The 27,984-nt window shown below is 44.5% G+C and overlaps 1 protein-coding gene across 2 annotated transcripts; it reads right to left on the bottom strand.

The window, feature by feature from the left end:
- Positions 1–944: 944 nt before the first annotated feature.
- Positions 945–27,427, bottom strand: STPG1 (sperm tail PG-rich repeat containing 1). Of its 2 annotated transcripts, XM_060275806.1 has the most exons (10): positions 27,358–27,427; positions 26,349–26,483; positions 25,333–25,436; positions 19,843–19,944; positions 18,196–18,285; positions 17,027–17,200; positions 15,301–15,412; positions 12,333–12,504; positions 8,571–8,761; positions 945–1,332 (listed from the first exon to the last, which is right to left on the bottom strand). In XM_060275806.1, exons 2-10 carry the CDS (start codon positions 26,422–26,424, stop codon positions 1,256–1,258), a joined length of 1,098 nt encoding a protein of 365 aa, XP_060131789.1. In that variant the 5' UTR covers positions 26,425–26,483; positions 27,358–27,427; the 3' UTR covers positions 945–1,255. The 2 variants fall into 2 exon arrangements, with proteins under 2 accessions (XP_060131789.1, XP_034976196.1); XM_035120305.2 differs by lacking the exon at positions 18,196–18,285 and having other exon boundaries at positions 27,358–27,424.
- Positions 27,428–27,984: the final 557 nt, after the last annotated feature.

Below are 27,984 nucleotides of genomic sequence, written 5' to 3'. Positions count from 1 at the left end.
TCACTCCTCACCCAGAACCCATTGACACTTTTCTGGAGATTGAAGCATAAACTCCTGAAATGTCAGGGGTGGCAGTGAGTCCTACGGGTGCCCAAGGTTATGTCAAACAGCTTGTGATTCCAGTGGAAACCGCAGCAGGCGGAGACAGCTGGTTTGGCACGACCTTAGAGCTGTTTCTCAGCCGCTGCCCCTGCAACACGTGACCAACTGGGCATTCATGGTAAACTTTACCCACATTTCCTTCAAACAGAACGGAGTTAAATGTGTGGGAAAGCTGCTCACGAGCTGAGAAAGACTGAGCACACAAACTGTGCTGTCCCTAGTGCAGGATCAGCACAGAGCTCAGGGCACATTGGATGGCTTCTACCAAGAGGCAGCGGTGTGTGTGACTGCTGCAGAGTAATTGGTTATGGGAAGGGTACCTGTGTTGTTTAGATCATTTGGGGCTACGCTACTGGTTTAAAGAGACTGGGAGAGTAGGAGGGAGTGACTGCCAGGCAGGAGACTTGGAAGCCAGCAGACGGCCATTGGCAGGGGAAGCCCTAGATGACAAGTCAATGGGTAGTGGCAAGAAGAGAGAGAAAGAGATCACCCATTGCAAGTGAACAACCCTACAGGGTTGGCAATGCTACAGGGTGTCCCCGTTCAGCACACTCCTCCTCCTTGGATTTGTCTAATCTCTCTTTAAAGCCAATAAAGCCCGCAGCCATCATGTGCTCATGAATTCCATTTCTGAAGCACTAAGAAGCAGTTTGTTTCACCTGTCCTGAATCTACAGCTAATAAACCTCACTAGGTGAGCCCAAGCTCTGTTACTTCTCTGTTCACCTTCACTGCACCATGCATATCATTTTAAATAAAAACCCTCTATCACCTCCTCTCAACAGCCCCCATCTCCAATATTTTATTCCCAATGAGATAGTGAGAAAGTAGGAGCCAGGCAGGTCAGGCTTCTTAATTTTTATAAATAAATATTGGCATGAACAATCCACTCTCCAACTAAAACTAACAATAAACAAAACCCATTCTCTATATCCAAAACTCATCTTCTGTCATGTGTGCAAAACAGGAGCAACTCAGGGCCCACTCCCACCCACCAAGGAAATACAGGATTTCAAACAGGTGGGTATCATGTCTTGTTCACATGCAAGTGAATGCAATATTCGTTTGTTCTTTTTGAAAAACAACAACAACAAAGAAATGCAGCACTTGCAAATAAGAGCGCTTGCCAAACCGATGCTGCAGGATCCTCAGCTTTACAATACTGGCACCCATTTATTGGTGGTGTTGTAGATGAAGGATTGCTTTTGTGGTACGGGGATGTTGTATGCCCCTAGAAGGAGAAACAGACATAAAAGATGTCAGGTTGACTCTCAGGACTCAGAAGGTGGGTTTTGCAGCTTTTACGGTTTTGCATGAAGTGCACTCTTGTACTCTCACACATACCCTGCTAGGTGAGCCTTGTTCCTACCTTTCCTTGCAAATCCAAACAGATATTTTGCTATGTTGAGCAGATGCCAGGGAGGCCGAGGTTCCTGGGCCTCCTTCAACAGGCAGCTCAGAAGAAGAAATACTGTATAGCTAGGTGTTGGGTTGCCAACTTTTTTTTCCTGGTGGGACTCTTGTGCCATTGCCCAGATGCCTGTGCATGTCAGGATGAGCTTTGTCTGCTGAATTCCTGCCTTCTGTGCTGTTCAAGGGACCCAGGTGGCGCTGTGGGTTAAACCACAGAGTCTAGGGCTTGCTGATCAGAAGGTTGGCGGTTCAAATCCCTGCAACGGGGTGAGCTCCCGTTGCTCGGTCCCAGCTCCTGCCCACCTAGCAGTTCGAAAGCACATCAAAGTGCAAGTAGATAAATAGGGACCGCTCCGGTGGGAAGGTAAACGCCGTTTCCGTGCGCTGCTCTGGTTCGCCAGAAGCAGCTTTGTCATGCTGGCCACATGACCCAGAAGCTGTCTGCGGACAAACGCCGGCTCCCTTGGCCTATAGAGCGAGATGAGCGCCGCAACCCCAGAGTCGGACACGACTGGACTTGATGGTCAGGGGCCCCTTTACCTTTATGCTGTTCAAAGCACAGGAGCCCCGCCAGAGCTAGCAGCCCCCACTGCAAGCGCAAATGAGGATTAGAATTGTCTGCTTTGCTAACTAACCCAGCTCCTATCCTTTTAATAGCAGCCTGGCTCACAGACACTTAGCAGATTAATCTTTGCCAGCTTGTTCATCTCTATATCAGGGATATGCCCATGGTGCATTGTGTGGGCGCAGTCGTGGTATACAGTTGTACCTTGGTTCACAAACGCCTTGCAAGTCAAATGTTTTGGCTCCCGAACGCCGCAAGTGAGTGTTCCGGTTTGCGAACATTCTTTGGAACCCGAACGTCTGACATAGCTTCCGTGGCTTCCGAACGTTTTAGAAGTGGAACGGACTTCCAGAACGGATTCCATTCGACTTCCGAGGTACCACTGTACTTGAGGATACACACAGCCCTGTCTCTGTCCCTGCCCCACTGCCCCTTTTGTCAGGGTGGGACCAGGGTGGTTACCATTTCCCCCCTTGAAAAGTACATAGACCTGAAGGAGAAACTTAGAAGAATGACTCCTTCCCACTTTTAGCTCTATGTGATTTTCAACATTGGCACCTGAGCAGCTGAATAGAAAGTGGGATGGCTGAGAGAGTAGCAAAAAAAAGGGAGAGAGAAAATTAGTGACTGGGGGGAATAGTAAAACAGGTCCTCCTGAAACGGCATAATTTTTCATATATTCCCACCACCAAACCAGAATCAAATCGCAGATCACAACTCCTTCTATTGACTGAAATGTGAAAAAAACATTGATCCAGCATTTTCCACTGCTGCCAAGGTGCAAAAACACTAATCTGAGACAGTTCTGGGGGAAAGGCGGGATAGAAATAAATAGTAGTAGTAGTAGTAATCTGTCCCCTTCTCTTTTTGGCTAAGTGAATGTAGCCACCCTAATGGCAAATCAAGTAATGGGCTGGGAGCCTAGGTATGCTTCACAATGTATAACTCTGACTTTTGGCGTGGAGCACTGCTGCCAGCCAGAGTAGACAGTACTGGGCTAGAGGGAGATAAGTCTCATTAAATGCAATGCCAATTTAAAGTTTCTTCTTTTCTCCCTGTTTTACTGCTTCCTGTTCAGTGTGACTGGGAGAGTAGTGGTTAATTAGGTTCAAATTACATTGGGAAGTGACTTTAATTACTGGTTTCTCTTAATTGTTTTCTGTCTTTTATAGTGAAATGGCAATATTTCACAATAAAAGAAAGAAAAGTAGGAAAATAATGAAAGGAAATAGCTATTAAAACCCTTTGCACTGCAGAAAGGTGCTGGCTAATTAAAGGGGTCATGTGGCCAGCATGACAAAGCTGCTTCTGGCGAACCAGAGCAGCACACGGAAACGCCGTTTACCTTCCCGTCAGAGCGGTCCCTATTTATCTACTTGCACTTTGATGTGCTTTCAAACTGCTAGGTGGGCAGGAGCTGGGACCAATCAATGGGAGCCTACCCCATTGCAGGGATTCGAACCGCTGACCTTCTGATCAGCAAGCCCTAGACTCTGTGGTTTAACCCACAGCGCCACCTGGTTCCCATCAGAAACCACTAGGAGGAAGCTTTTAATTAAAAGCACAATTGACCTTAAAAGCCTCAATAGCACTTTGCCAGTTCACACAGGTTGGTATGGCACTGCATTTTTTTAAATTGCTATATACCTGTACAAATCAAGTATGGGGAAAGCCAGGGGGTCAACACAGAAAACAATGGCATGCAACTATTTTACAATGTTGTCTGGATTCTCTGCACAAAGTGATTCAACAAAAGATGGTGTTTCCAGAGCAAAGGACTAGCATGGAAGCAACCCAGATTGGAAGAACAGGAGTTTTATCCTTTGCATCTTGTCACCTATGAAAGAACTCGTGAGCTGCAGTTCTGATAACACATGGGAATGCTTTTTCTGCTTTGACAATTCAACTACTCAGTAGAGGTACAAATCCTACCAATGAATCATTATTACTTACTGTAAATAATGGGTAAAACTGCTATTGTCTACGTTTCAAGCTCTACATTAATCTGTCAGAGGGGCTTAGGTTCATATTTCTTGTATTGCTTACTTACTCCAATAAGCCCCAGTCACTGACGGAAAGATAATGTTACAACTCATGGGCTGTAACTGTCATGGACTGCAGTGAGGTTTCTGTCACTCTCTATTGTGATGAGCATTTAGCCCCATGAGATGGTCTGCTCACACATTCAGAATTCTTTGGAGGTTTTTTAATGGAAAAGAGGTTGGCTTTTAAGAGATTCTTCACACTAGCACCTGCTAACAATGCAAAGCAGAAAGCTGATTTACAGCTCTTCGTTAAACACTTTAATAAAGCACAACAATCCCACTGAAATGTATTTAATTTTGATTTGATTTTACATTTATATCCTATATATCCTGCAAGGAGCTCAAGATAGCATATATGGTTCTTGTGGGAGATTGCAGTCAAACATACAGTATCTATGTATGACTGCTAGTTCCTATATGAAGGAGTTAAAGACTACAGAGTTGCATTGCTAGACAGACTCAGTTAGGTCTAGCCTTTCTCTCTGCATATAACCAATGAAACAGGATGTGTGTAAGCTTGCTCCTGAGCTTACAGCAGGCTTCCTCAAGCTCGGCCCTCCAGATGTTTTTGGCCTACAACTCCCATGATCCCTAGCTGGCAGGACCATTGGTCAGAGATGATGGCAATTGTAGTCTCAAAACATCTGGAGGGACGAGTTTGAGGAAGCCTGGCTTACAGCATGTGTTTAGAATTAAATTCTGTGTTTTCCATCCAACAGTATGTTCCCTTTATTATCCTTGCTGCTGCATGGAACAATGCATGACTGACACCTTGAATCTGTAAGTAAAGCATTTTAAACTTACTTCACAGTATGCAGGTGAACAGGGTAAAGAGGGTTTAACAACCTATATGCTATATTGGTGCTTAATTTTGTGATCGTAATACTCTGCTACTGGGGCTCTCTGTGTGCAAGCCCCACATTTTGAATCCAGGCACCCAGCTATTTCTTTTTGTTGTTCACCCACACACGTCAGTTCACAGGGGTTCACATATTTCATTTTCTTCACATATAATTCTCTCCCTCCCACACCACCACAACAACCACACAACAACTATGTGAGGTAGGTTAGGCTGACTGGCCCAAAGTCACCCACTGAGTTTCATGGCTAGTCTGACACCCTAACTACCACACTACACTGCTAACACGATGCTCACACATAAAGCAAAACAGAAAAAGGGTAAGCGGAGAAGCCAGCTGTTGAAAAGGAAGGAAATTAATTTCCAGTTAATGCTGTTGCTTTCTATTTTCACAGATAAACTTTAGTGCACAAATGAAAAAAGAAAATCATGTTTTTTCTAATATATAACTACCTTCCTACCTTTCTAAGCCTGCCCATATTTTCGGGACACCCCTTCCCAAATTAAATTTACAGCACATACTGTACTAGGTTTTATTGTTGACTTTTTTATTGCAGTTTGTTGCAATCACCTCAACGCAGGAAGCTAGCCTGGGTTATACAGTACTGTATTTTAACACTTGCTGGATCCAGGGGTTAGAAGGAAATAACCTATGTCCTCCCTGCCTCCCAAACTCTTAAGAGTGTGTGTGTGTGTGTGTGTGTTTCTTTGTGTATTGGGGGACTATTGGTTAGTATTTTATTCTTAAAAAGGCTGTCGCCTGCCTTGAACTTCTGTTGTCAGGGCGGGTTAGAAATCTCAAAGAATTTTTTTTTAAGAAAAGCCCTAAAACAAATAAATATTAATATAGCTTTGGGACAGATGACAAGATGCAAAGCTAGCTATTAAAGTCACTTCCCAGCTGGGCAAGTCAACCATTACAGGGCTTAAGAATCAGCACTTGTCATCCTCCTTTCCTTTCTGACGCTCTGTCCGCCCTTTCTATCTCATCACAGGAATTTTTAAAAGATGCCATTAATTTAAGAACAACCAAGTAAACCCTTTGGTGGCAAGACAAGGAGCTGAATGATGGTTTCCCTAAGATGATTCCTTACGCAACTCCTGGAACCTGGTGGTTTTGTTTTGTTTTGTTTTGTTTTTTTGTTCCATCATAGGCTATTACATTTGGTGACGTACATATGGCAATTACTAAGGAAACTTTCTTATTAAGGTGGGGGTGGGGGTGGGCACTGGACTGAACCTCCTGCAAGCTGGAGTCAAAATAGCATAGTCTCAGGCTGCATAATATGCACTATCTATTTTAAGCTTGTGACTACCCTCTAAAGAATTGTGGAAATAGTAGTTTGTTATGGGTGCTGGGAATTGTAGCTCTGTGTGGGAACTACAGTTCCTAGGATTATTTTGGGCGGAAGGGGAACCATGTGATTTAAATATAGTCTCATTCCCGAGAGAGAATGACAGAGAGACAGAGACAGAGTAGTTCTTTCAGACAAAGATTCTCACAAGAAATCTCTTTGAAGGAAAGGAACATAAGATCCCAGTGCCCCTGAGGAAGATTTTAATTGAAACAGGCTGGGCTTTTCATTATTTTCATTCAGCAAGCATAATCCTCCCAGTTCACTACCGTTGGATTCTTGTGGTTTCCATTTTCTTAGGCTACCCAACCCCCTTTATTTCTCACTTGTTCCCAGCTCTGGCCAGCGCACTTAGCTTTTCATAGCAAGAACTTCCCCTCATTCCAAACGGAAGATTGCCTCCCCCCCCACACTTTTTAAAGGATGAAGATACACACACACACACACACACACACACACACACACACACACACACACACAGTTTCTTGGTACCTCGGGTTAAGTACTTAATTTGTTCCGGAAGTCCGTACTTAACCTGAAGTGTACTTAACCTGAAGCGAACTTTCCCATTGAAAGTAATGGAAAGTGGATTAATCCGTTCCAGATGGGTCCGCGGAGTACTTAAACTGAAAGTACTCAAACTGGAGCATACTTAAACCGAGGTATGACTGTAGAAAGGATCCAATCGTTGAATGACACCATATGCAGTGAAGCTGTAAAGGATTCGTGGCTTTGCTTCGGAATGCTTGAAGCATTTTGGCGCTGAGGTGCAAAATCCAAACAGCACCCCCTGAGACTCACATGAACACTGGAGTGCTATCTACCTTGGACGCTGGAGGGAGGATGCAGCTGTCAGTGGCTATTCGGCTACAATGGCTTTGTTCTAACTGCTGGAGGGTGTAAGCCCCTGAATTCCAGTTGCTGGGAATCACACAAAGGGAGAGTGTTGTTGCTCTCAGGCATCTGACTGAGCACTGTGAGAACAGGATGCTGGACTAGATGGATCTTTGGGCTGATCCAGCAGCCAGTCTCTTCTTATGCTCTTAACCTGCACAAGCCCCACTGAAATGAACAGACAAGGGCAAGAGTCTGGTGGATTGTGCCTCTGTAGTCTGATCCGTCTATCTGTCATGCAACCCCATGAGTCAGGGGACACCCCCAAATTGGCCACCTGAGGTAGCTCCCTATGCATCGCAAGGAAGTCAGCCTCTGGGTTGTATCCAACATTAGTCCATCTCAGACTAGGCCCATTGAAATTATGACTAGAACACGCCCATTACGGTACTTTCAGTGTTGTACACTGGATACAACCATCTGTTTTGCAAAATGTCCATTGCTGAGGACAAAACAAGTCATTAGTAATCTATGGTCGCTTCCGGATTACATCTATTATTATTTTTTTACTATTCATCCTGGGTTGTGTTTTTTGCACAAAGCTTGTGAGAAGGTTACACAGTGTCAGCTATTTATCAAGCATTAATTCTGAATCGTTTGAGAAGTTAGACAATGTTGTGCCAAGCGACTTTCTGGTGCATTTTCCTGTCATAAAGGAAAGGGTTTTGTTGTGCAAGAGAGACAATTAAACTTTAACTGTGCACCCTGAATTTGCCAGTATGTGACTGAATCCCACCTGAAAATAGCAACAGCCTGGAATCTCCCTTCCTGCCTGCATTTGACATAACACCCCACCAAGTTTCGATATTGGAAACACAAGGGGTGGGGCTTAGAAGCTTCTGTTTCTGGATTGTGCCGCACCACAGTTTGCTGTTTTATCACAGCCCATTGAAGCATCTGAATGTATGCTGTATGCTAAGCTTGGACCAATGAAGCACCAGTATAAAAACATGCTTGCTCAGTACGAAACCCCAGGGTGCCCAGTAATAGTTACTCTTTCGAGCAAGTAAGGTGAGGACAGCAGTCTTATTAAAGCATTAGCAGCCTCATCCCTGCTGTTGCTCAGGAATTCTAAAGAACTTGCAAATCAGTGCAGTTTTGAAATCAGTGGTTAAAATCAGTCTGTCATCTTGATTTAAAATGGCATCAAAAATAGAAAGAAACCTGCTCCTTGTTCTCAAGAACAATTACGCAAAATTGGGTTATGATAAAAGGTGTCCAAATGCACAGCAAACCGACACAAAAACAACTTTCCAAAATATAGTTATACATTATAATTATTGTTGTTAAATGAAGAAACACAACACCTTTTTGCAACAACAACAACCACATGCTTACCTGGGCCAGGCATGTCTTCGTGGGATTTATCAGCTGCCCAACGGCCTGTGTTTGAGACGAAGACGGCACTGGAGATATAATGCTTGGTAGGACTCTCATAGTCTACTATTTCATACTGGCCAGGCCCAGGTGCAGGGGGCGTTTTGGGGCGAGGGGCAGCTGGGGCTGAGAAGTTCAAGCCATACTTTCGCCTGTAAGAAAGAACCATAGGTGCTGTCCAAACTGATTTTGGCTTTGAATTCAGCTAGGCCTTCCCATTCAGCCTGCAAGGCCAGTTTGGCCAAGGCACACCCCGCCCCGCCCCAAATTCATATATGACATCAGGTGCAGGGTAGGTAAAAATGCATCTGGGCCAAAAGGGGGTTTGCAAACCCTGATGATCAGCTGATTGGCGGTACACACCACTTGTAAAAGCACCGACAACCAGCTGATTGTCAGGGTTTGTAGAGTGTTGTGCTGAGCACGGACAAAAGCAGAACACCTGGCATTGTTGTGACATCATCTGATTGACAGATGGACGGCTCGACTCACCTATCAAACTTGGCCTGCTGGTGGGGGGGGGAGCAGTTAGGGGAGATAAGGATCAGTGCCCCACTCTTGCTCTCAATTGAGGAACCTCTAAATTGAGGAAATTTGGGTTTCTCCAGTGTACTGTATAGTTTTCCATATTCCGCCTCCGGGGAATCTTTCCCACCTTTGTTATGACTTGCTACAACTGTAGCAGAGTTGTTTATAAGTACTATACAGATCAGTCATTCCTTATTTCCTTTCTTTTGTTTAATAAGGAGTTTGACATGTGTGTGCCTGGTACATGGGCTCATTTCACCATTCATGTCAAGAGCCATTCAGTGTGAACTGGCCAAAGAGTGAAGGGCTTCTGACTGTGGCTGAAGCAAGAAGGAAGAAGGAAGTGGGAGGGTTAGGCCAGACTCTCCAGCCCTCTCCAGGCTTTCTTAAGTGGTTTCTACAGACAGAATGTGCGGCCATTCACACTGCGCCCTCCACTTCCCACACTGAGCAGAAAGATGTGAAGCAGGGGAGGCTGGACCATAAGGGCAAATGGGTCACTGTCCCACTCTGCCCTCAGCCAGCCCCCTATGTGCCTACTTATAACTGTTTGTCAGCTTCCCCTTATGTCTCCCTATTGCCCCTTATAGCCCTCAGCAGGGAAGATGATGAGTTGGCTCCATCCGCCATTGGCTCTGGCTCCCCCTACTGTTGGGCTCCTTGCCTCCCACCCTAGCAGTGCCAGTGGCCAGCCGTCATCCCTGGCGTGAGTTGTAAGCGCCTTCAGCTGAATGCTGTACTCCTGTGAATCAGAAAACACCGTGCAATTCAGGGTTTCCAGTCATAGGGAGGACTGCCGGCACATTCTAATCAATGTTCTTACAGCCCCCCATTATACAGCCCCCTCTGCAGACGTTCCAGCTTGAGGAGGAGGAGGACTGGAGAGGCTGGAGCAACTAGCCCTGCATCCCTCCGCAGGTAAGAGTTTAAACACCTGAAGAAGGGTAATGGGCTCGTTTTGATCAATGGCTCCTGATAAATAATTGCATGTGATCCCAAACATGGTGGTGTGGTGGTGTTCTACCTTGTCGCCTTCCCTAAAGGATGCCCCAGCTTTTCATATTCTGTGTGCCATTGAACCTCTGTACCTTAAAGGGTTTGGCGGCTGCGGCTGAGAATATGCTGGGGAAAGCTCATTAAAATCTAAGGGTGCTCATCTGGAACAAACTGGTGCTGTAGTCAGTGGCTCTGCACCAGCTGTAGCCCTGGCCTTGGACACATTAATCACCTTGACATAAATGGGAGTTGGATTGGCCTCTAAATGCTGATAGTTCTGGTATTTTCTGCCAGCGTAGATGGATGTTCTTTGCCCGTCAGGTTTGATTTACTTCTTCCCTAGTCACGGAGGTTTATTGCACACTACCCAGTGCCAGCTCCCCCTCCCTCTTCCTCCACAAAGCCTGCATTAAAACGGCATGAGATGTAGTAAAGATACCCCCTGACCGTGTGCAGAGAGCTCCAGGCTTGCACGGGGATGGGGGAAGGGGAAGATATGAGCAGTAATGGGCAAGAATTTAAGGGGTAGATCTTAATCTTATCTCCAGCAAACCGACTTTGCTGTTTACAGGATGGTCACCATAAAATGGACTTAGTTGAGTAACTGACTGATAGTTACTGGACCTTGGGGCAGGTATGGGGGAGGAAGGACTGTGTATGCAGGGGGGAAAGTGGGGGGCTTCCTACATATTATTAAACAGAAGGCTGAAATGAATTGCTGAACTTAATTGGTAAATGCAAAATTCAGGCTAGGGCTTCCAAAAGCTGTCTCTATAATCCTTTTGCTCCTTTGGTCCAGAAACACTTGCAGCAGTAATAGAGAAGGTGCTTCTGCAAGTGTGCAGAATGCCCTTCCAGGAAGAACCACCACCAGGCCAACACCTCTGGGTTTAGGGATTCCTGGGTGATGCCCGGTCCAAAGGGGCCCAGCCCCAATTTCACCTGTTCCAGTTATTAAATTGAACTGGTGCAACTCCAACAACTGCTGTTTACCATAGAGATGAGGTATAGAGCAGGCTTCCTCAAACTCGGCCCTCCAGATGTTTTTGGCCTACAACTCCCATGATCCCTAGCTAGCAGGACCAGTGGTCAGGGATGATGGGAATTGTAGTCTCAAATCATCTGGAGGGCCGAGTTTCAGGAAGCCTTGTATAGAGCAACACTCTTCTTATCTGCTCCACTGAGCGCAACAGCCAATCACAGCTTTCAGTTTAATACCACTCAGGCTATGTGTGGCTGTAGTCTCTCTGGGTCATGCAAGCTCTCTTTAGCTTTGTTTGTTTGTTTGTTTGTTTGTTTGTTCAATTAATATTCTGCCCTTTTGCCTTAAGGAGTCCAGGTGGCAAACAAACAAACAAACAAACACACACACACACACCACAGAACAATCTAAACACCCAGAAACAATGTACATGCAGACTGGGGAAGATCTCTGCTTTGCAAAGGCTTGTTGAAAAAGGAAGGTCTTGAGAAGGCGCCAAAAGGACAACAGAGCTGGCACCTTTCAAATATTCAAGGGGAGGGAACTCCAAAGGAATGGTGTCATAACACTAAAAGCCCGATTGACACATCTCCCTTATTTGAGAATTAAGCAGTGATGATGAGACTGACGACTGGCTCATAAATGGGCTGATGTGAGGATAAAAGAAGCAGGGAAGAACCTTTAGATGTGCTGGCTGCCCTGAGAACAGGTGGGCTAAAGCAGCTTAAACAGGTGGACTAAAAGGTGGGCTAAAGTAGCTTAAACAAACAAATTAACAACAGAAAAGGCAGGTCCCGATGCTACGGTACCTAGCCTTGCATGAGCCACCTGGCTGGCAGTGGTTCTAGGTTTCAGACAAAGGCATTTCTCAGCTGCAGATGCCAGAGATTGAACTCTGGAACATCTGCATGCAAAGCATGGGCTCTACCGCTGAGCAACAGCCCTTCCTCATCCTAAATCACATATGAAGGCTTGCAAGCTGCATTGCTTATTAAGGCATGCAACAACCCAAATGACTTTCCCCTGCTCCACCATATAGTCTGATGAAGAAAGCCCCTGCTTCTTAAGCAAGTTGGGGCTTGGAATTGTCTGTTGGTATTTCTTCTTCTTTTCCTTCTTTATCATTTCTGATCACAAGCACATCTTCCCTACTTAAAAAAGGGAGTTGGGTGACTCAAAACAAATTCCTTTTAAAAGTGCAGTTGCTCAGAACTCACAGGCCAGGGAACTTCCTGGATGGCGTGACTGGGATGCCAGCTGGCTGCTGATAGGCTGCTGGCCCCGGGCTCAGCGTCTCTGTCTTGGTTTCACGGCTTGTTTTGGATCTGAAGCAGGACACCAGCACTGTAGGCGCCTGCCGTATGAAGGAATCCTTTACTCGGTAATGACCTAGATTTTAAAAAGAAAGGGAGGAATTTGAAAAGGCCGATACCCAAACTAAGGCTGCGCATGCAACATACATTTAAACCACATTAAAAATGCATCCCTAATCAGGAAATCTCGGAACTATAGTTCGTTAAAGGAGATGGGAATTGCAGCTCCGTGGGCCAAACTTTAGTTCCCAGAATTCTTTTGGGGAGGGGGAAAATGCACGTTAAATTAATGTTATGTACACAGCCAAGTCTTATATTTTAGCTGCAGTGGAATGAAATCGGTGCACGAGAGTCTGTTACTTGGAACAAGAGAGGAATGAAATGAATGAAAGGAGAGGAGGAATTAGTTCCTCCCTCCCCTTTGGAATAGAAAATACTGCCAATACTGCCCTTCAGAAGCAAAGGAGCATACCTGTCTTTTTCAGAGTACAGTACTATTTCAGTTCTTAAGAGCCTGGTGGATCAGGCCTATGGCCTATCTTATCAAGCATCCTGTTCTCGCAGTGACCACCCAGATACCTGTGGGAAACTGACAAGCAGGACCTGAGCCCATAAGCACACCCCACACCCCATGGCTTACAGCAACTGGTAATCGAAAGCTTTGCTGCCTCCAGCTGTGTCCGATTCACTTTTAAAGTTGGTGGCTATCACTGCCTCCTTTGGAAGCAAGTTCCATAGTTTAACTATGCTCTGTGTAAAGAATTACTTCCCTTTATCTGTCCTGAATCTCCCAACATTCAGCTTCATTAGAAAGCCACAAATTCTAGACTTTTCTCCATCCACTTTCTTCATGCCATGCATAATTCTATATACTCCTATCACATCGCCTCTTGTTTTCTAAACTGAAATGCCAATAAATGAACTAAAACAGCATTTTTTCCTTATGTAGGGCTTCCCTCGCACTTGATCCGGAAGCTGCAGTTAGTGCAGACTGCTGCAGCACAATTGCTGGCAGGACTGAGGCCTTGTCAGCATGGTACCCCTCTGCTCAGAGATCTGCACTGGGTGCTGATTTGCAACTGAGCCAAGTTCAAGGCATTACTATTGGTATATAAGGCCCATATATGAGACTAAAGGTAAAGGTAAAGGGACCCCTGACCATTAGGTCCAGTCGTGACCGACTCTGGGGTTGCGCGCTCATCTCGCATTATTGGCCAAGGGAGCCGGCGTATAGCTTCCAGGTCATGTGGCCAGCATGACAAAGCCGCTTCTGGCAAACCAGAGCAGCACATGGAAACGCCGTTTACCTTCCTGCTGTAGCGGTTCCTATTTATCTACTTGCATTTTGACGTGCTTTCGAACTGCTAGGTTGGCAGGAGCTGGGACCAAGCAACGGGAGCTCACCCCGTCACAGGGATTCGAACCGCCGACCTTCTGATCAGCAAGCCCTAGGCTCAGTGGTTTAACCACAGCGCCACCTGGGTCCCTCATATATGAGACTATTTTACCTAAAAGACCACCTTACCCCACATGTGCCCACTCGGCTGCTTCAATTGGTGGAATTGGCACTGCTACAGGTGCCACATAATACCTGTTCCTCATTTGTAAATAGTCATTTGGGCAGCAGCTACGCTTTGAAACTCCCTGCCTATTGTTATCAAGCAGGGGCCTTCGATGTATTCTTTTCGGCGCCTGCTAAAAACATTCTTGTTCAGACAAGCCTACCCAGATGCTTAGAAAGCTGGTGTGAATTTCAACCTGTTTTAGTATTTTAACTATTGCAAACTTTTCCCGATAATTTTATTGTTATCTTTTTGCAAGCCGCTTTGAGGGGTTGTTTTATAATCAAGCGGTGTATATATTTTACAAAACAAATAATAAAATAAATAAATAAATAAATAAATAAATAGGGGAGTTTCTCCAACCCCTTGATCATTTTGATTGCCCTTTCCTGAAGTTCAGGTTTGTAAATAGACTGCACAGTAAAAATTACCTCCAGGCTTTCTAGTAGGAAAACATTTGCAAAGTGGAAGAAAGTCGTTTCTTCCCACCCATCCCTTTTAAGGTCATTGATATGTCACAAATGATGTGTGAACAGGTGAGCAAGAAATATCTTTTTGTATAATCTGGGTATACCTGGAAAGCTGGTAATGGGAACAACTTTGCTTCTTCCTATCACTAAGCATTTGATTCTGATGATGATGATGATGATATATTTGTTTATTACTTATACCCCACCCATCTGGCCGGGCCTCCCCTGCCACTCTGGGCGGCTCCCAACATAATATTAAAAACATGATAAAACATAAAACATTAAAACTTCCCTTCAGGATGTCTTCAGATAGTTGTTTATTTCTTTGACATCTGATGGGTGTTTCACAGGGCGGGCGCCACCACCGAGAAGGCCCTCTGCCTTTTGGTGCTATAATTTTTTTTAAGTTCTTTTGAAAGGACAAAATGCCATGACTGCATGCATTGTAAGGGGGAGAGGTCTGAATTACTGGCTGTGAGCATTGAGGATCATAAATTGAGAAGCAGTGTGGCAAGGCATGATTGCCAGACAGAGAGGCTTTTATTCACAAGAGGTGAGGTGAAAAGGAGAAGAAAGCTGGACACTCAGAGGGGATTGTAGATTGTTTTAATTTGTTTCACTGGAGGGCATTGTTTTTCTTTAATTTTCTTTAATTTTTTTCTTTAATTTTCTTTAATTTTTCTTTTAATTTACTGCACTGGGTGGCACCTTACTTTATCTTACTTTATCTTGGGCCCTGCCCACATTTGGCCCCGCCCACTCCCACATTTGGAGCGGTGGCCCTTGGAAGGTTGATCATATTTTAATTTGGGTCAAAAGAGGCTCCCCAGCCCAGCTTACAGGGAGAAGGCACATGCTCCTTGCTACCGAGTGCCAGCGCTCGTTTAGTTTTAGATGAAAACACTGACTTGGCACCAGTGTTGCGGCCTTTGTTGCTGAGGTCCACCGAGACCTGTGGATGAAAGAAAGGGTTTTGCAATGAATTCACTTTCCAGCAGTCACTTTAGTTAAAAAACAAACCAACACCCAAATAAACACTGGTGTTTAAGTCTGCATACTTTCAACACAAGGACATTTGCGATGCAGTCACCAAGCCTGAACTCTTCCAGTGCATGGGTCAAATGTGGCTTGTGAATGGTGCATGAATGATGCTACTCTAAAGTACATTTCAGAAGCCACCTGGCCTAGCAAGTGATTACCCACCCATGATGACATACTTATCTCTTTAGCACATGCTGATAGACATGGCTCCAGTAAATACAACTTGTTGTAAAATCAGTTGTTTTACAGTATTCTGGAACAGAATCAAGCATATAACAGTAGCAGCAGCAGCACGCAACAGATATTATTTTTATTGTTTTTAGAGTTTTGTAGAAATTATTTTCTTGCTTTAAAAAATTGGGTTTAGTGTTTGATCCCATTTTAATCTTGTATACTATTTCAGCATCCTCTGACCATGAAGCAGTTTATAAACCTGCTAATATAAATGAAAAGATGAATAAATATTTGTGAAATTAGCCTGCTGTGCAGACAGTAAACTTGGACCCTTGGTTTCTTCCCATCAGCCTCCCTTCCCCATGGCCATAAATTATTCAGCCTGTCTTCCCTGTGAATGGATCATTTCCTGTTTGGCTTCTCCAAACACTGTGCATTATCTCATGGGTTAGTGTAAATCATGATTAACTCAGGTTCTTCTCAGGAGAAGTCCTATTTAAACTGTATTAAATACAACCTCATGTTCTTATTTGGGTGTGGATGACAGACTGTAATAATGATCTGCAAAGTAGGGAACAATTTTGGGGCAAAAGGAAAATGTGCTTGGTGTTAACTCCCTGTACACAGACAAAGTAATGGTACGTACTACTAGTCAGATAGTTGCCTAAGAGTTTCACAGGGCACATAAAGGCCAACCAAGCATTTGCTTCTCTTTTTATTTGTGACATTTATATCCCACCTTTCCACCAAGGTGATGTCCATAGTTCTTCCTTCTCCTCTCCATTTTATCCTCACAATAACACTGTGAAGCTGAAAGACAGTGACTGGCTCAAGGTCACCTGGTGAGCTTCATGGCTAAGTGGGGATGAGATCTCTGGTCTCCCAGGTCCTAGTCCAAGTTGTTCTAAAACAACTGCTGCTCTTTATTTTTTATTTTGTGGCTACTGATGCAAATCCGACAGCAAGTCTTATCTGGGTATTCTTGGGTCCATGCAATTATTTCTTGTGAAAGGTCACTGGTCAGAACAAATGAATGGATTTTGAAGGAAACGTGTGAATGCTCAGTGGGAGAAAAGCGTCAGAGGAAAACAAGAAATACTCTTCAATATCTTTTCCTTTTTTTGCCAAGTGGAATATATGAAATGGTTGCATTCTAAGTTAGACTATTGGTACATTCAGCTTGCTATTACCTGTACTGACTGGCAGCTTTACCTGTCGATGCCAGGGATCAAACCTGGGGCCTTCCATAATTGAACCATGACCCCTCCCCATTAGCTGCAGCCCTACTCATTAAAGAATTTATTAATCTGTACTGCTGACCTCGCCTTTTCCAATCTCTAGATCACCTTACATTATATTGGTTGGGGGCTGGAGTGGATCTTTTTGAAATCTTCCTGGCAATTGGTCGCTGAAACATACTGGAATACCCCAGGCTAAAGTCTCGCTTGGAAATCAGGGTAGGTGGGAGGTTGTAGGCATTTGCAGCAGGAAAATTGTGGATTCTCTGGCGAGCGATACGTGTATCCTGGAAAGGAAAGAAATGGAATTTGGTTTACACTGTTGGTAATCCTATCGTGGGGAGGCTTCTTCATGTCTATATCTCATTTATCTACGTGGTCATAAGTGTTCATCTGTGAGGTGGGATGACTTGGGAATGTAGAGACAATAACAGCCACATCACTTTTCAGATTTTTCAGGAATTAGGTGCTGTTCGGTTTGCAACCTGCTCTGAAAATATTGTTGACATGCATAAAGCTCTTTGAGAAGAAGCTGTTGGAAATGGTATATAAATATCAGAAAGAAATGAATACACACAGAAATAAACACTAGAAAGCCAACCATTCTAGGAGCCAGCTGCCATCTTGGAAATGTTGTGGTCGTGGAAGACCATCTGCTATGGTAGCAACATCGTAGATAAGTGGTTCTTCAAGGTGACATCTTCTTGCCTGAAAAGGTGTCATGGCCTCCACTACATTGCCAAACCTGTCTGTATCTTATATGAAGTTCACTCCAAATGAAATCAACATTTGATAAATTAAATTTGTAAAAGCGTCTCTTAACTATCCTTCAGGAAAAGCTGTAGCGCTCAGTTCTGTCCAATATGGCCAATGAATGCCATTGATTCTCAGCCTGGAATCTCCACCACCCAATCTTTCACTGCTGCCACCATTTTCTCCCATGTCTTCTCCTTCCCATTTCAATCATAAAGCAGGGGGAGAGAGGAAGGGAAGGATCCAAAAGAGAGTCTTGGTATTAATCTGTCTCTTTCTTGAATTGCCCAAGATACACCCTTGAAGTGCTTGGGGGTTTTCTGCGGCTCCCCAGTCACAGATTGGCTATCCTTGGCCTACACCCATTAATCACCAGATCAGCATCTTAACAAGAAATTCCTACCCAGTTAGAGCCAACTCCTATGCTTCTATCTGATGCAGTAAAATAACCAGAGCCTGATTTCTCCCATCATTTTCACGTAGTCACTTTTTCTTAGGAGTATATAAGTAGTATATAGCTTATATTTACCACATCTGTGTCAAAGATTGAACATATCATCTCTGTGGTGAGGTAAATTTGAGTTGTCATCACATTCATAAGACTATTGACCATGTTAAACTGTGTAAACAAAATGACATACTAAATGGGTTTAAAGCATTAGGTACAAGCTGGGGATGTCACTGGTTTAAATCATACCGCAGCCCCTCACGTACAGTATGGGGATGATAATACAGGCCTTCTTCAGAGGCTTGTTGAGATAATAAAAATGCACAACAGCACTCTCCCCACCTGGGATTCCCAGCAACTGGTATTCAGTTTCATAATGCCTCTGACAATGTGCCTATCTGTTCCCCACAATGAGTAACGGGGAAGTAAGTTCACAATATATAATTTTATTCAAGAACTTGAAAACCAACTCTGAGAGTCATCAGTTTTAACGTGAGGAACAGCAATTAAAAAAAACCCACATGCAAAAATATACATTTTATAAATAAAATAAAGCAAGAAAATACTGTACAGCAACCCATAAAATACACAAAACCAGAAAGTGTAGGGTTTTGTGGTACATTTAAATGAGCCAGAGTCAACACTAGGGTTGAGAAGGTCTGTTGTGAATTGGCCACCATCCGAAAAGATAATGGATTTGCAAAGTATTTCCAGTGCTGGATCTTAGAGATTGGGGAAAGACATATATGGAAGAAGACCTCAGGCATCCCAGGCATAAGCCATAAAAGACTTTAAAGGTAAACATAAGCAACTTGAATTTAGCTTGTAAGCAAACATACAACGAATGAAGATCATACAAGATTGGTGTTATATTTTCCCTGCTGGGCTAATATCAGAAACCAATCTGGTTGCTGTATTCTGAACCAACTGCCGTTTCTGAACAGCCTTCAGGGGCAGCAACAGTAGTGCTTTTCATTAATTGCTGTTGCCACAACAGAAGTAAACCAAACCGAGAATAAAATAAGAACTTATCATAAAACCGAACACCGCCTTTAAAAGCCTGCTGGATTATTATTATTTTTTAAAGTATTTGCCATGCACCTGTAGTCCAGCAAGGAGGGTGCCTGTCTAATCTCAATTGGGAGGGAGTTCCACAGGCTTTGGGCCACAACACTGAATGTACAGCTTCCAGTAGTTCTGAGCCATGCACCTGAGCCATGTGGGAGCCACCTACATAGCCTTGATGGGATTTTGACCTTAGTGAATACACATGCCCCCCCCCCGATCAATCCTGCCTATGGCCAAAGTGTTCGGGTTTTGAGAATGAGTGCTGTCTGTGCAAATAAGTGCACATATTTGATCTCTCAAAGGCAGTTATCCAACAGAGGAGGAACAAACACCTACCTAAACACACTTTGCTGAATGAATTATGCCCCATTAATTTCTAAAGAATTTGCTTCCAAGGGTAAACTGGAGGATGGAATCCAGGTTTAATTACAGCAATCTCTGGGTGGATGACTTAATGTTTATCAGGCTATCGCAGGTCTATTCCCGACAACAGTAAACTCGTCATTATTACTATAGCTCATAAACAGCAGAAAAGGAAAACTAAGGTGTGTGAGCATTTTAAAATCTTCACTGGCGGTAAGACTGACAATGGCTTCAAAGAACTTCTCAACGCTGGCCTTTTTTTCCTTCCCGTCGTTCATAAATATGTATAAACCTTACCAAGGAAGGGAAAAAACAGGTTCCTTTCCGGGACTGGGAGACATTGTTGAGAAGTGTTGATTGATCGATTACATCATAGAATCCTGGACCTGGATTTTCATTCTGGGAAGGAGGAACACAGTGCATAATCAGGACAGGGCAGATTCTGCTGCAACAGGGTTTATTTTTTGCCAGTGCTCAGGAAATTGTTTATTTGTTTGGAAAAAAATATTAACTGCTTAATCAAAAAAAGTATTGCATATAAAATAATGTAAAACAATGATCAATAGTATACCACAGAGCTTTTCAACCTTGTTGAGTACATGCCTCCCTTGACCAACTACATTCTTTCTGTGGCACCCCTGTGGGACTCAAGAGCCCAGTTATGTCACCTGTTGCCTGCAGAGCGGGCAGCCTCTCACCTTTTTGTGAACACTCTTCCTAGTGGGGAGTTTCCTCAGCCTCTCTCCTCTCCTTAGGAGTCCTCTGGGCTGCCGCCCCTGGTCTCTGAGCTGAGAGGTGCCTCCTCACACTGCCCCCCAGGGGCCTGGGACATGTCTGTCCAGTCAAGGGCTAGTGGACTGGCTGGCTGGGCTCCCTCATCTGCTTGCTTGCTTACTCTGAGTGAGACTGCCTCAGCTCCTGGCAACCAGCACCCCCTGCCCAGCCCCAGAGGGACCATTTGCCTGCGGAGCTAGTAGCCAGGGCTGCTGCAACAAACAGCTGTGCAAGCCTTTGGGAGGCAGAAACGTGAGAGGGCATCAGAGGAGAAAGGGATGAGGGGCAGAGGCCAGTGTTGCCCGTGGCACCCTTTACAAGGCACCCCAGGGTGCCACGGCACACTGGTTGAAAAACCACTGGTATATAGATAAAACCAGCAAATGCTTAAAACAAATATGTTTTAAGCCTTGGTGATTGATGAAATGAGGGCAGAAGTACCACTAGAGCAATTCCCAAGATGGGCAAGTCTAGTGGACCTTCAGCTTTGCAGGGTTCTGTAGGCATTCTGAAAAGCTCTAGAATATGGCGTCTGATATTTTTTTAAGCATCTGTGTTCACACATTACATTCACCGAGTGTATACTCTATGTACCTGTGACCACAAATAGTTGGGCTGAAGGGTAGGCAGTAGCAGCAGCCTGTCTGAGGTTGTTTTTTTTACAGTCAAGCAGTATATAAATTTTATGGTGTAATAAATAAATAAATAAATAAATAAATAAATAAATAAATAAATAAATAAATAACAAATAGACGTTTATTCTAAGCCCCCAGATTTCCCTTCTCTGTTGCCATGTGGCCCCTTCTGGGCCCCCTTATCTGGCTTGCTGCCTCAGGGGTGGTGGAGGATCACCAGTGTTAAAAGTAAGGTTTGGCTGCCCATCTAGTTGGCTTCTGGCAGTGGAACTGAGACAGGAGGCCACCATGTCCTTTGCCTCAAGCAGCATGTTTTGGGTCTGCCGTGAAGGAGATGTCTTCTCCAAGATGGTGCCTGCTTTCACACATAAGAGGTAAAAGAGAGATGACAGGCACCGCCTATCTGGACTTTCCAGAAAACAGCTGAGGACATTTTTTTTCTTCTGACAAGGTTTCCCAGGTCTCTTTTGTTTTACATGTATGAGCTGTTTCTTTGTGTTTACGTGTTATTGTTTATTATACATTATTGTACATTGCCTTGAAACAGTGGTATAGAAGGCGATAAATAAATCAGTAATAAGAATAATCAGGACATAATTTGAAGACAAATGCGGCTTTTAACCATAGGTCAACGCGCCAAATATATGCAGGTTTAACCCACTGCTTTAAGTCAGTTAATTGGTGGATATTTCTTGAATCAGGCCCTACTTAGGAATCTGACATGCACTTAAAGTGTCCAAGTGAGGGCATGCAGCGGAGGGAATATGTGCGACGTGTGTCACCTCGTGGGTGGAGAAGCACACAATGGCATTATAATGTGGATTCAACACTTACCCTCCCATACGCTAAGCCTCTGAAATGTTTTGCTGGCTTTTGTCAATTGTGACTGTACACTAAGAAGCCTCTTCTTTGCTTGTTTCAAAATCAAAATAATCTCATTTTAATGGAGAGTCTCAAGTTGCATGGCAAGACGGGTCGAAAATGGAGGATTAAGTTTCCCTGGTGTCTGCTCAGCAACATACAGAGAGACCTGGGGAGCTCAAATCCATTGCATGTCTAATCCCACCTGTACATCTGATTTGGCCTGAATTATTTCAACGTGTGGGCAGAGTGTATTATTTCAAAGTGCCGCACCCCTCCCTGACTCAACTCTCCTTCCAGAACGACTTTTCTTTCATTCCAGAAGTGAGTACTGGGTGGTTTTTTTCTATTTATAGAATGAAATAAAGCAAAAATGAGCCCGCTGTCTTAAGACACCACTTTCAATCTGCAATGGATGACAAACAGGGCTTTGTTAGAAGGTGAGTTTATCCCCTGATAGGCCAGAGCTGGTGGTTTGGGGTCAAGCAAGACAGTGAAGTTGTCAAGCAGAGTCTTAAAGTGGAGTGGGAATTTTTTTCTGCGGGACAGATTCTGAGCTCCCGCGCTGGGCCACTTTAGCATGCCATCCGTCAATCACCTGACATCACCATGACATCAGGTAATCCCTTTTGCTTTGCAGAGAACCCTGAGTTCAATCTGTACTGCAGAGGAAGATCCCAACCAATTAAAGTAGACCTTGAAGTTGGCTCCAACCAGCTGGTAAGTCCAACCCCCACTTGAATCAGCTACAATCTAGGCATTTAAAGGCTCCTTGCTATTCCTTTGCAGCCATATAATTATTTGCCCCACACCTCTGGGGCAGGTGAGCGTTGTTCAAGGTGAATGGCCTTGCAGGCTAAATTAGGCCCCCTACTGGGACTAATATTAGTTTGGAACAATTAAGTAAGGACTTGAAATGAACATACTTAGACTCTTGGATCCTCATCTTACGCCCTTCTCTGGGGCCCTTCTTTGAGGGCAGGTTGGAGGCTGATGACAAGGGAGAGGGCCTTTTTGGTTGTGGCTCACCATCTGTGGAACACTCTCCACAGTGAGGCTCCTTCTCTGCCTGGCTCCTTCACTGACGTCTTTTTGGCGCCAGTAAAAGTGTACCTTTCCCCCAGGTTTTTAATGAACCGGGATTATGAAGGTTTTTTTTTTAAGTTAGAGTGCTTCCCAAGCTCCCTGTTGCTATGGAGTGGGATGTTTGTATGATTATGATGATGTAAGTAAGTGAAGGTAGGTATCAGCATGGCAAGAGGCTTAGCAAGGGCAGCAGGTCAGGCAGAGAGATGCTGTGGCATCTTCTCATCAGCTTTGGATCTATAGCCTAACACAGTGAAGTGCTTCCAGCTGCTGTTGCTTAGCTCTGTGGGACTGCTCTGGGTCACAGCCACCATGGGATGGAGATGCCTGGCCCCTTCAAGGGCACTCTTCTCCAGGAGCTCAGCTGGTTACACAGCCTCGGGAAGCCTTAGGGTGCATCCAGAGCATTCTTCCTGGTTTGCTTGCACAATGTTTACTCAGAGGTTATAATGCTGTGTCCACTCTTTATTGAGCGTTCATTCTGATTTGTATGTTGGGAGGTTATATGACAATGAGCATTCATCCTGATTTGCTTGTGGGATGCTTATAAGTCTACCCGTTAATCTTTGTTCATCCCACACTTTCCAGTTCATTTATAGTTCACTTTCCAAACCACAAATAGTCCTGGGTTTGTTTGCTTTTTAGTAGATTTGCTGTACTACAATGCCAGAGTGCTTTAATCCACATTAAGTGCACAAACCCAAATTTACATTATATGTTTGAATCCCTCCTGGAAAATGGTGACAGTCTGGAGGCACCCATAGTTTGTCTTACTGTCATGCAAGCCAACCCACTGACTTATTACCGGTCTCTTCCCTTACTCACCCAATCCCCCTGCCCCGCAGCAAAAGGTCTACTCTCATGCTTTCCAGCAGCTACTGACTTTTCTACACAACTTTGGCTTTCTTGCAAAAGGGTGGGATGCATGCAACACTCCCCCTTACATGTGAAGAAGCAAATGTTCTCTAGGGATAATCAAGAGTATGCCAAACCCTTTGTATTCCTTGTGGCTTGGCTCATTGCCTGCTGGAGGAGAAAATTCTCAGGAAGAGAAAGGAGCCTACTGTGAAGACGGTTCAAGCATTGCCCCTTCTGGCTTCTACTCTGAGAACTACTCTGAGAAGCAACAGGTTGGCTTGCCGGTGGCGTGGAAGATAAATTTGTACAGATGAGATGCTTGTTATGTTTTGGCCATTGGAAGGGAGGTCTGAGAGCGAGGTAGCATAGCTCTCGATGGGGAAGGGAGAAAAGGGAAAAACTGAGAGCAGTTTGGGTCCCTGGCAGTAGCTGGAGGAAGATTGTGCAGGACCCAGGAGGAAAGGGAGAGGATCTGTTGCTAACACCAGCAGTTGACCAAAGGCACAACAGGCTCCATGTTGCACATTGTGGATACTGGAGCTCCCAGTCAGGGGATTAATATTGCAAACAAGCTATTCAGATATTGCAAAAAGGTTCTTGGAAACGTTTCTTTCCCAAACCTTTTCAGATTTTCCACAGAAAGGATAAATCTAGATTAAATTGTGGGCAGGGAGAGGGAGATATAAAACCTAACATTTTGATGCTGATGTTGTGTGGACACTGCCAAAAAATTCATGCATGACATTAGTAGTACCGATCCTACAATAAAACCTGCCTGGAAGCATGCTTAGCCCCAAGATGGGCCAATAAGAACCGTGATGGCATGAGATGTGACTCTCTGTTTTTTTAAAAAAGTAAATCTCTATGGGAGCAGTGGTGAAAATGGGCATTTCCAAAAAGCAAACGGGCTAAAAGGTGACATTTGCACACTTACTCCATACAGTACTGTATATTGTTTTTCCTTGAACCAAAGTGCCCCTGGAGGATTTAGCATTCCCCATCTATGAAGTTCTGCTTCCTCCTACTGGTCAAAGTGGGTCATAACAGAGAGACGCAAATTTCCCTTTTCAGTGTTGCCCCCAAGGCCTTTACATAGGATCATTTCATCTCCCAGGACCCTGTATGTTGTGATTTTCTATATCACAGATGTTCCAGGTTTATTTTTTGTCCTGCTTTTGTTGCACTCAGCCATTAAGCTCACTATGTGGCCTTCGATCAGTCACTGTCTCTCATCCTTACCTACTTCGCAGGGTTAGTGTGAGGATAAACTAAGGAGAGGGAGAACCATGAGTTCTTTGGAGGAAATGTAGAATATAGATGGAACAATAAATAGATGGTATAGTAGGGTTGCCATATTTCAAAAAGTTGTTTCCGACAGCCGATTCCCGGCTCTGTCTGTCCAGGAAATTCCAGATGTAGGGCAACCCTATAGTATAGGTAGGCCTATAGACACCATGTGGCTTACATGGGATGGATTCACTAATTTGGTGCATTTGAACCCAGATGAACTCCCTGGTTCTGCCCTACTAAGAAAAAAGCAGATGAACAGACTTAGGAAAATATGGTTTCTCACCTCAATATACGGAAATCTCTTGGTCTGAGAGTTAAAGCCCTTCCGTTCGGAATTGGAGATCACTGTGGTTTGGAATTTGAAAGGAATGGAACAACAGCTCAGGCCTAGAAAAAGAAGTCAATAAAAAAATCATGCAACACAAATGCAGAGAGAAATAGTGACTAGAGACAGTTGATAGTAATAGGGAAAAAATGCCTTTACAAGCGTGGCATACTTTCTTGGAGATTCCTGCTCCTGTCTGGTCCTTTGGCCCCAACAGCTGAGGCCCCAGTGGCTTTGAAATAAAAGAAGTGGCAACTCTAAACACCAAGAGCAGGTAAAGCACAAAGACTCTTGTGTCATGTTGCATCCCTATGCCCAGTCACCACCATGCCTGGTCCTCCATTCACTAAAGGATGGTGGATGGAAGCCACTCATTTTGATGAAATCAAGCAAGGATGGAGAGCCCGTTTCAGCCTCAGGGCCACATGCTACTGGTGGGCACTGCCAGCAGCAAAAGCAGACAGAGCAATGGATATAAATATTACCTTTGTACAGACACTCACACACCCCTCTGTCCCCCAGTCAGGCAAGCAAGAGGCATCATGAGTTCAAGGACACATTCCAGCCAGGCTGGAGCACCCAGAGCATGAAGCAGGGCCACTGAGGGGTGTGGCCTGTGAAGTAGGGGTGTGGCATGTGGGTGTGGCCTATAGAGTAGGGGTGTGGCCGATGGAGAGTTCTGAGGGCCAGGTAGAGAGGACTGGAGGGCCACATCTGATCACCAGGCCTGAGATTTTCTACCTCTGACAAAGAATGTCTTCCAAGATTGCAACTCCCCTCCCTGATTCCTACCATCAGACCTTTAGAAGATATCTGAGGTCAGCCCTGTATAGGGAAGCTTTTTAATGTGTAATGCTTTATTATGTTTTTCTCTATGTTGGAAGCTACCCAGAATAGCTGGGGCAACCCAGTCAGATGGGTGGGGTACAAATAAAATCATCATCATCATTCATGGTTCAGACTCCATCCAATACCTTTAGGCTCAAGTACAGGGGAGATAGCCCTTTTCTTTTTGCTAGTCAGTTGATACGTATCAAGGATTTTGTCCATGTCACACCACTACTGCAAGCTAGGTGATTTCCCTTCTCATCAGCTTTGCCATCTTGTTTCTGAAACATTAACATATACATTTGAATCAAGAAGATTTTTCTAGGCGTTTAAAGCTAAATAATATGACATAACCAAAAGAGAATTTGTGGTACTTATGGATAGAGTTGCAACACTGGTTACTTGACTGATCAATTATTGTTAATTAAGAAAAATATTGGTACTATTGATAGCCTCATCCTCCTTTTAAAGCTATCGAGGATGGTGGCTATCACTTTTCACTCTCGAGCGAATTCCATGCTTTATAACTACACACTGTTACTTTGTGAAGAAGATCTTTCATTTGCCTGTCCTGAATCCATGGGCATATCAAGGTGGCATATGTGGTTCTGCCCCTCCTCATTGGATCCTCACAACAGCCTTTGAAGCTGAGAGACAGTGACTGGCCCAAGATCACCTAGTGAACTCCATGGCAAGTGTTGATTTGAATCCCTGGCCTCCCAGGTCCTAGTCTGACGCTCTAACCACTATGCCACACTGGTTTTCAACAGACAAAAACCACTTAAGGAAGTGCAAAGCAAGGCCAGCAAGGGATGTGACTGAGGAGGGGTGTGGCCTGGGCAAGAGGCCTGAGGACCAGGTAGAAAGGCTTGGAGGGCCCCATTGGGCCCCCAGGCCTGGGTTTCCCTGGCTCTGGGCTGGTGAATTGTGCAGTACCCTAACACATCTAGCCCACAATACTTCCAGGCCAGAGCAACAAGGAGGTTACTGTTTTGTGTGACACCCAACCAGATCCAACCGCCTGGAATGTAACTTGTCATGCGGTGGCACAATAAATACATTTTTTGCTTTTTAAAAAGCCCCAGTGCATCATCTGCACAGACTGGCTCATTCCTAAAGGCAAAGCACTGAAGGCTGGGACCTGTTACTCCTTACCTGGCTGGCTCTCAGGGGAGAATCCTGGGGAAGTTTACAATTTGTTGCCTAGGCAACTGGAGAGCCCAGTCTGTTTTTCTTCTCCAGTCGTTTTGCCTGTCACTTTTGGTGGCTTAAAAGTAAGCCGATCACAGATAGGTTCTCTGAAGCTGCTTTTTCTTCCAGAAGCTGAATGGAAACCAAGCGTGAACCAATGGCGCACGAGCACTTTGACTGCACCCGCCTTTGCTTAAGGTGGTCAAGGAATCTTGGCAGCATCTTTTAAAAATATGTCTTTCCAAGTGCAAAACACTGAGTTTAAATGCTTAGAGCTCTGCCTGACTGCAGTTTTAAATTGAACTCTTCTTGCTTCTGACTGGTGCTGTCATGTTTCTTGCCTCAGTTTGTTGTTAACCTAGTTGTGGGGGGAGTTTACCCCAACTTCTGCCCCAGAACTAAGTCATTGCCTAGTTGGAACAGAATTGGTAGGAGTAAAATCAACTTAGGTCCTGGCATGGCTGAGCTTTCCTCTTGCCTCCCAACAGGGTGATCTAGCACCAGCTGCCCTGTGGGAAGGATCCTGATGTGCAATTATTATTATCACATTGTTTTTCAAGGTTTTTAAGTGATTGAATATTATTTGTTACA

The sequence above is a fragment of the Zootoca vivipara genome, chromosome 6 (genome assembly GCF_963506605.1).
Source record: "Zootoca vivipara chromosome 6, rZooViv1.1, whole genome shotgun sequence".
In the NCBI taxonomy this organism is placed as follows: Eukaryota; Metazoa; Chordata; class Lepidosauria; order Squamata; family Lacertidae; genus Zootoca; species Zootoca vivipara.
This window is presented reverse-complemented; position numbering and strand designations above follow the sequence as displayed.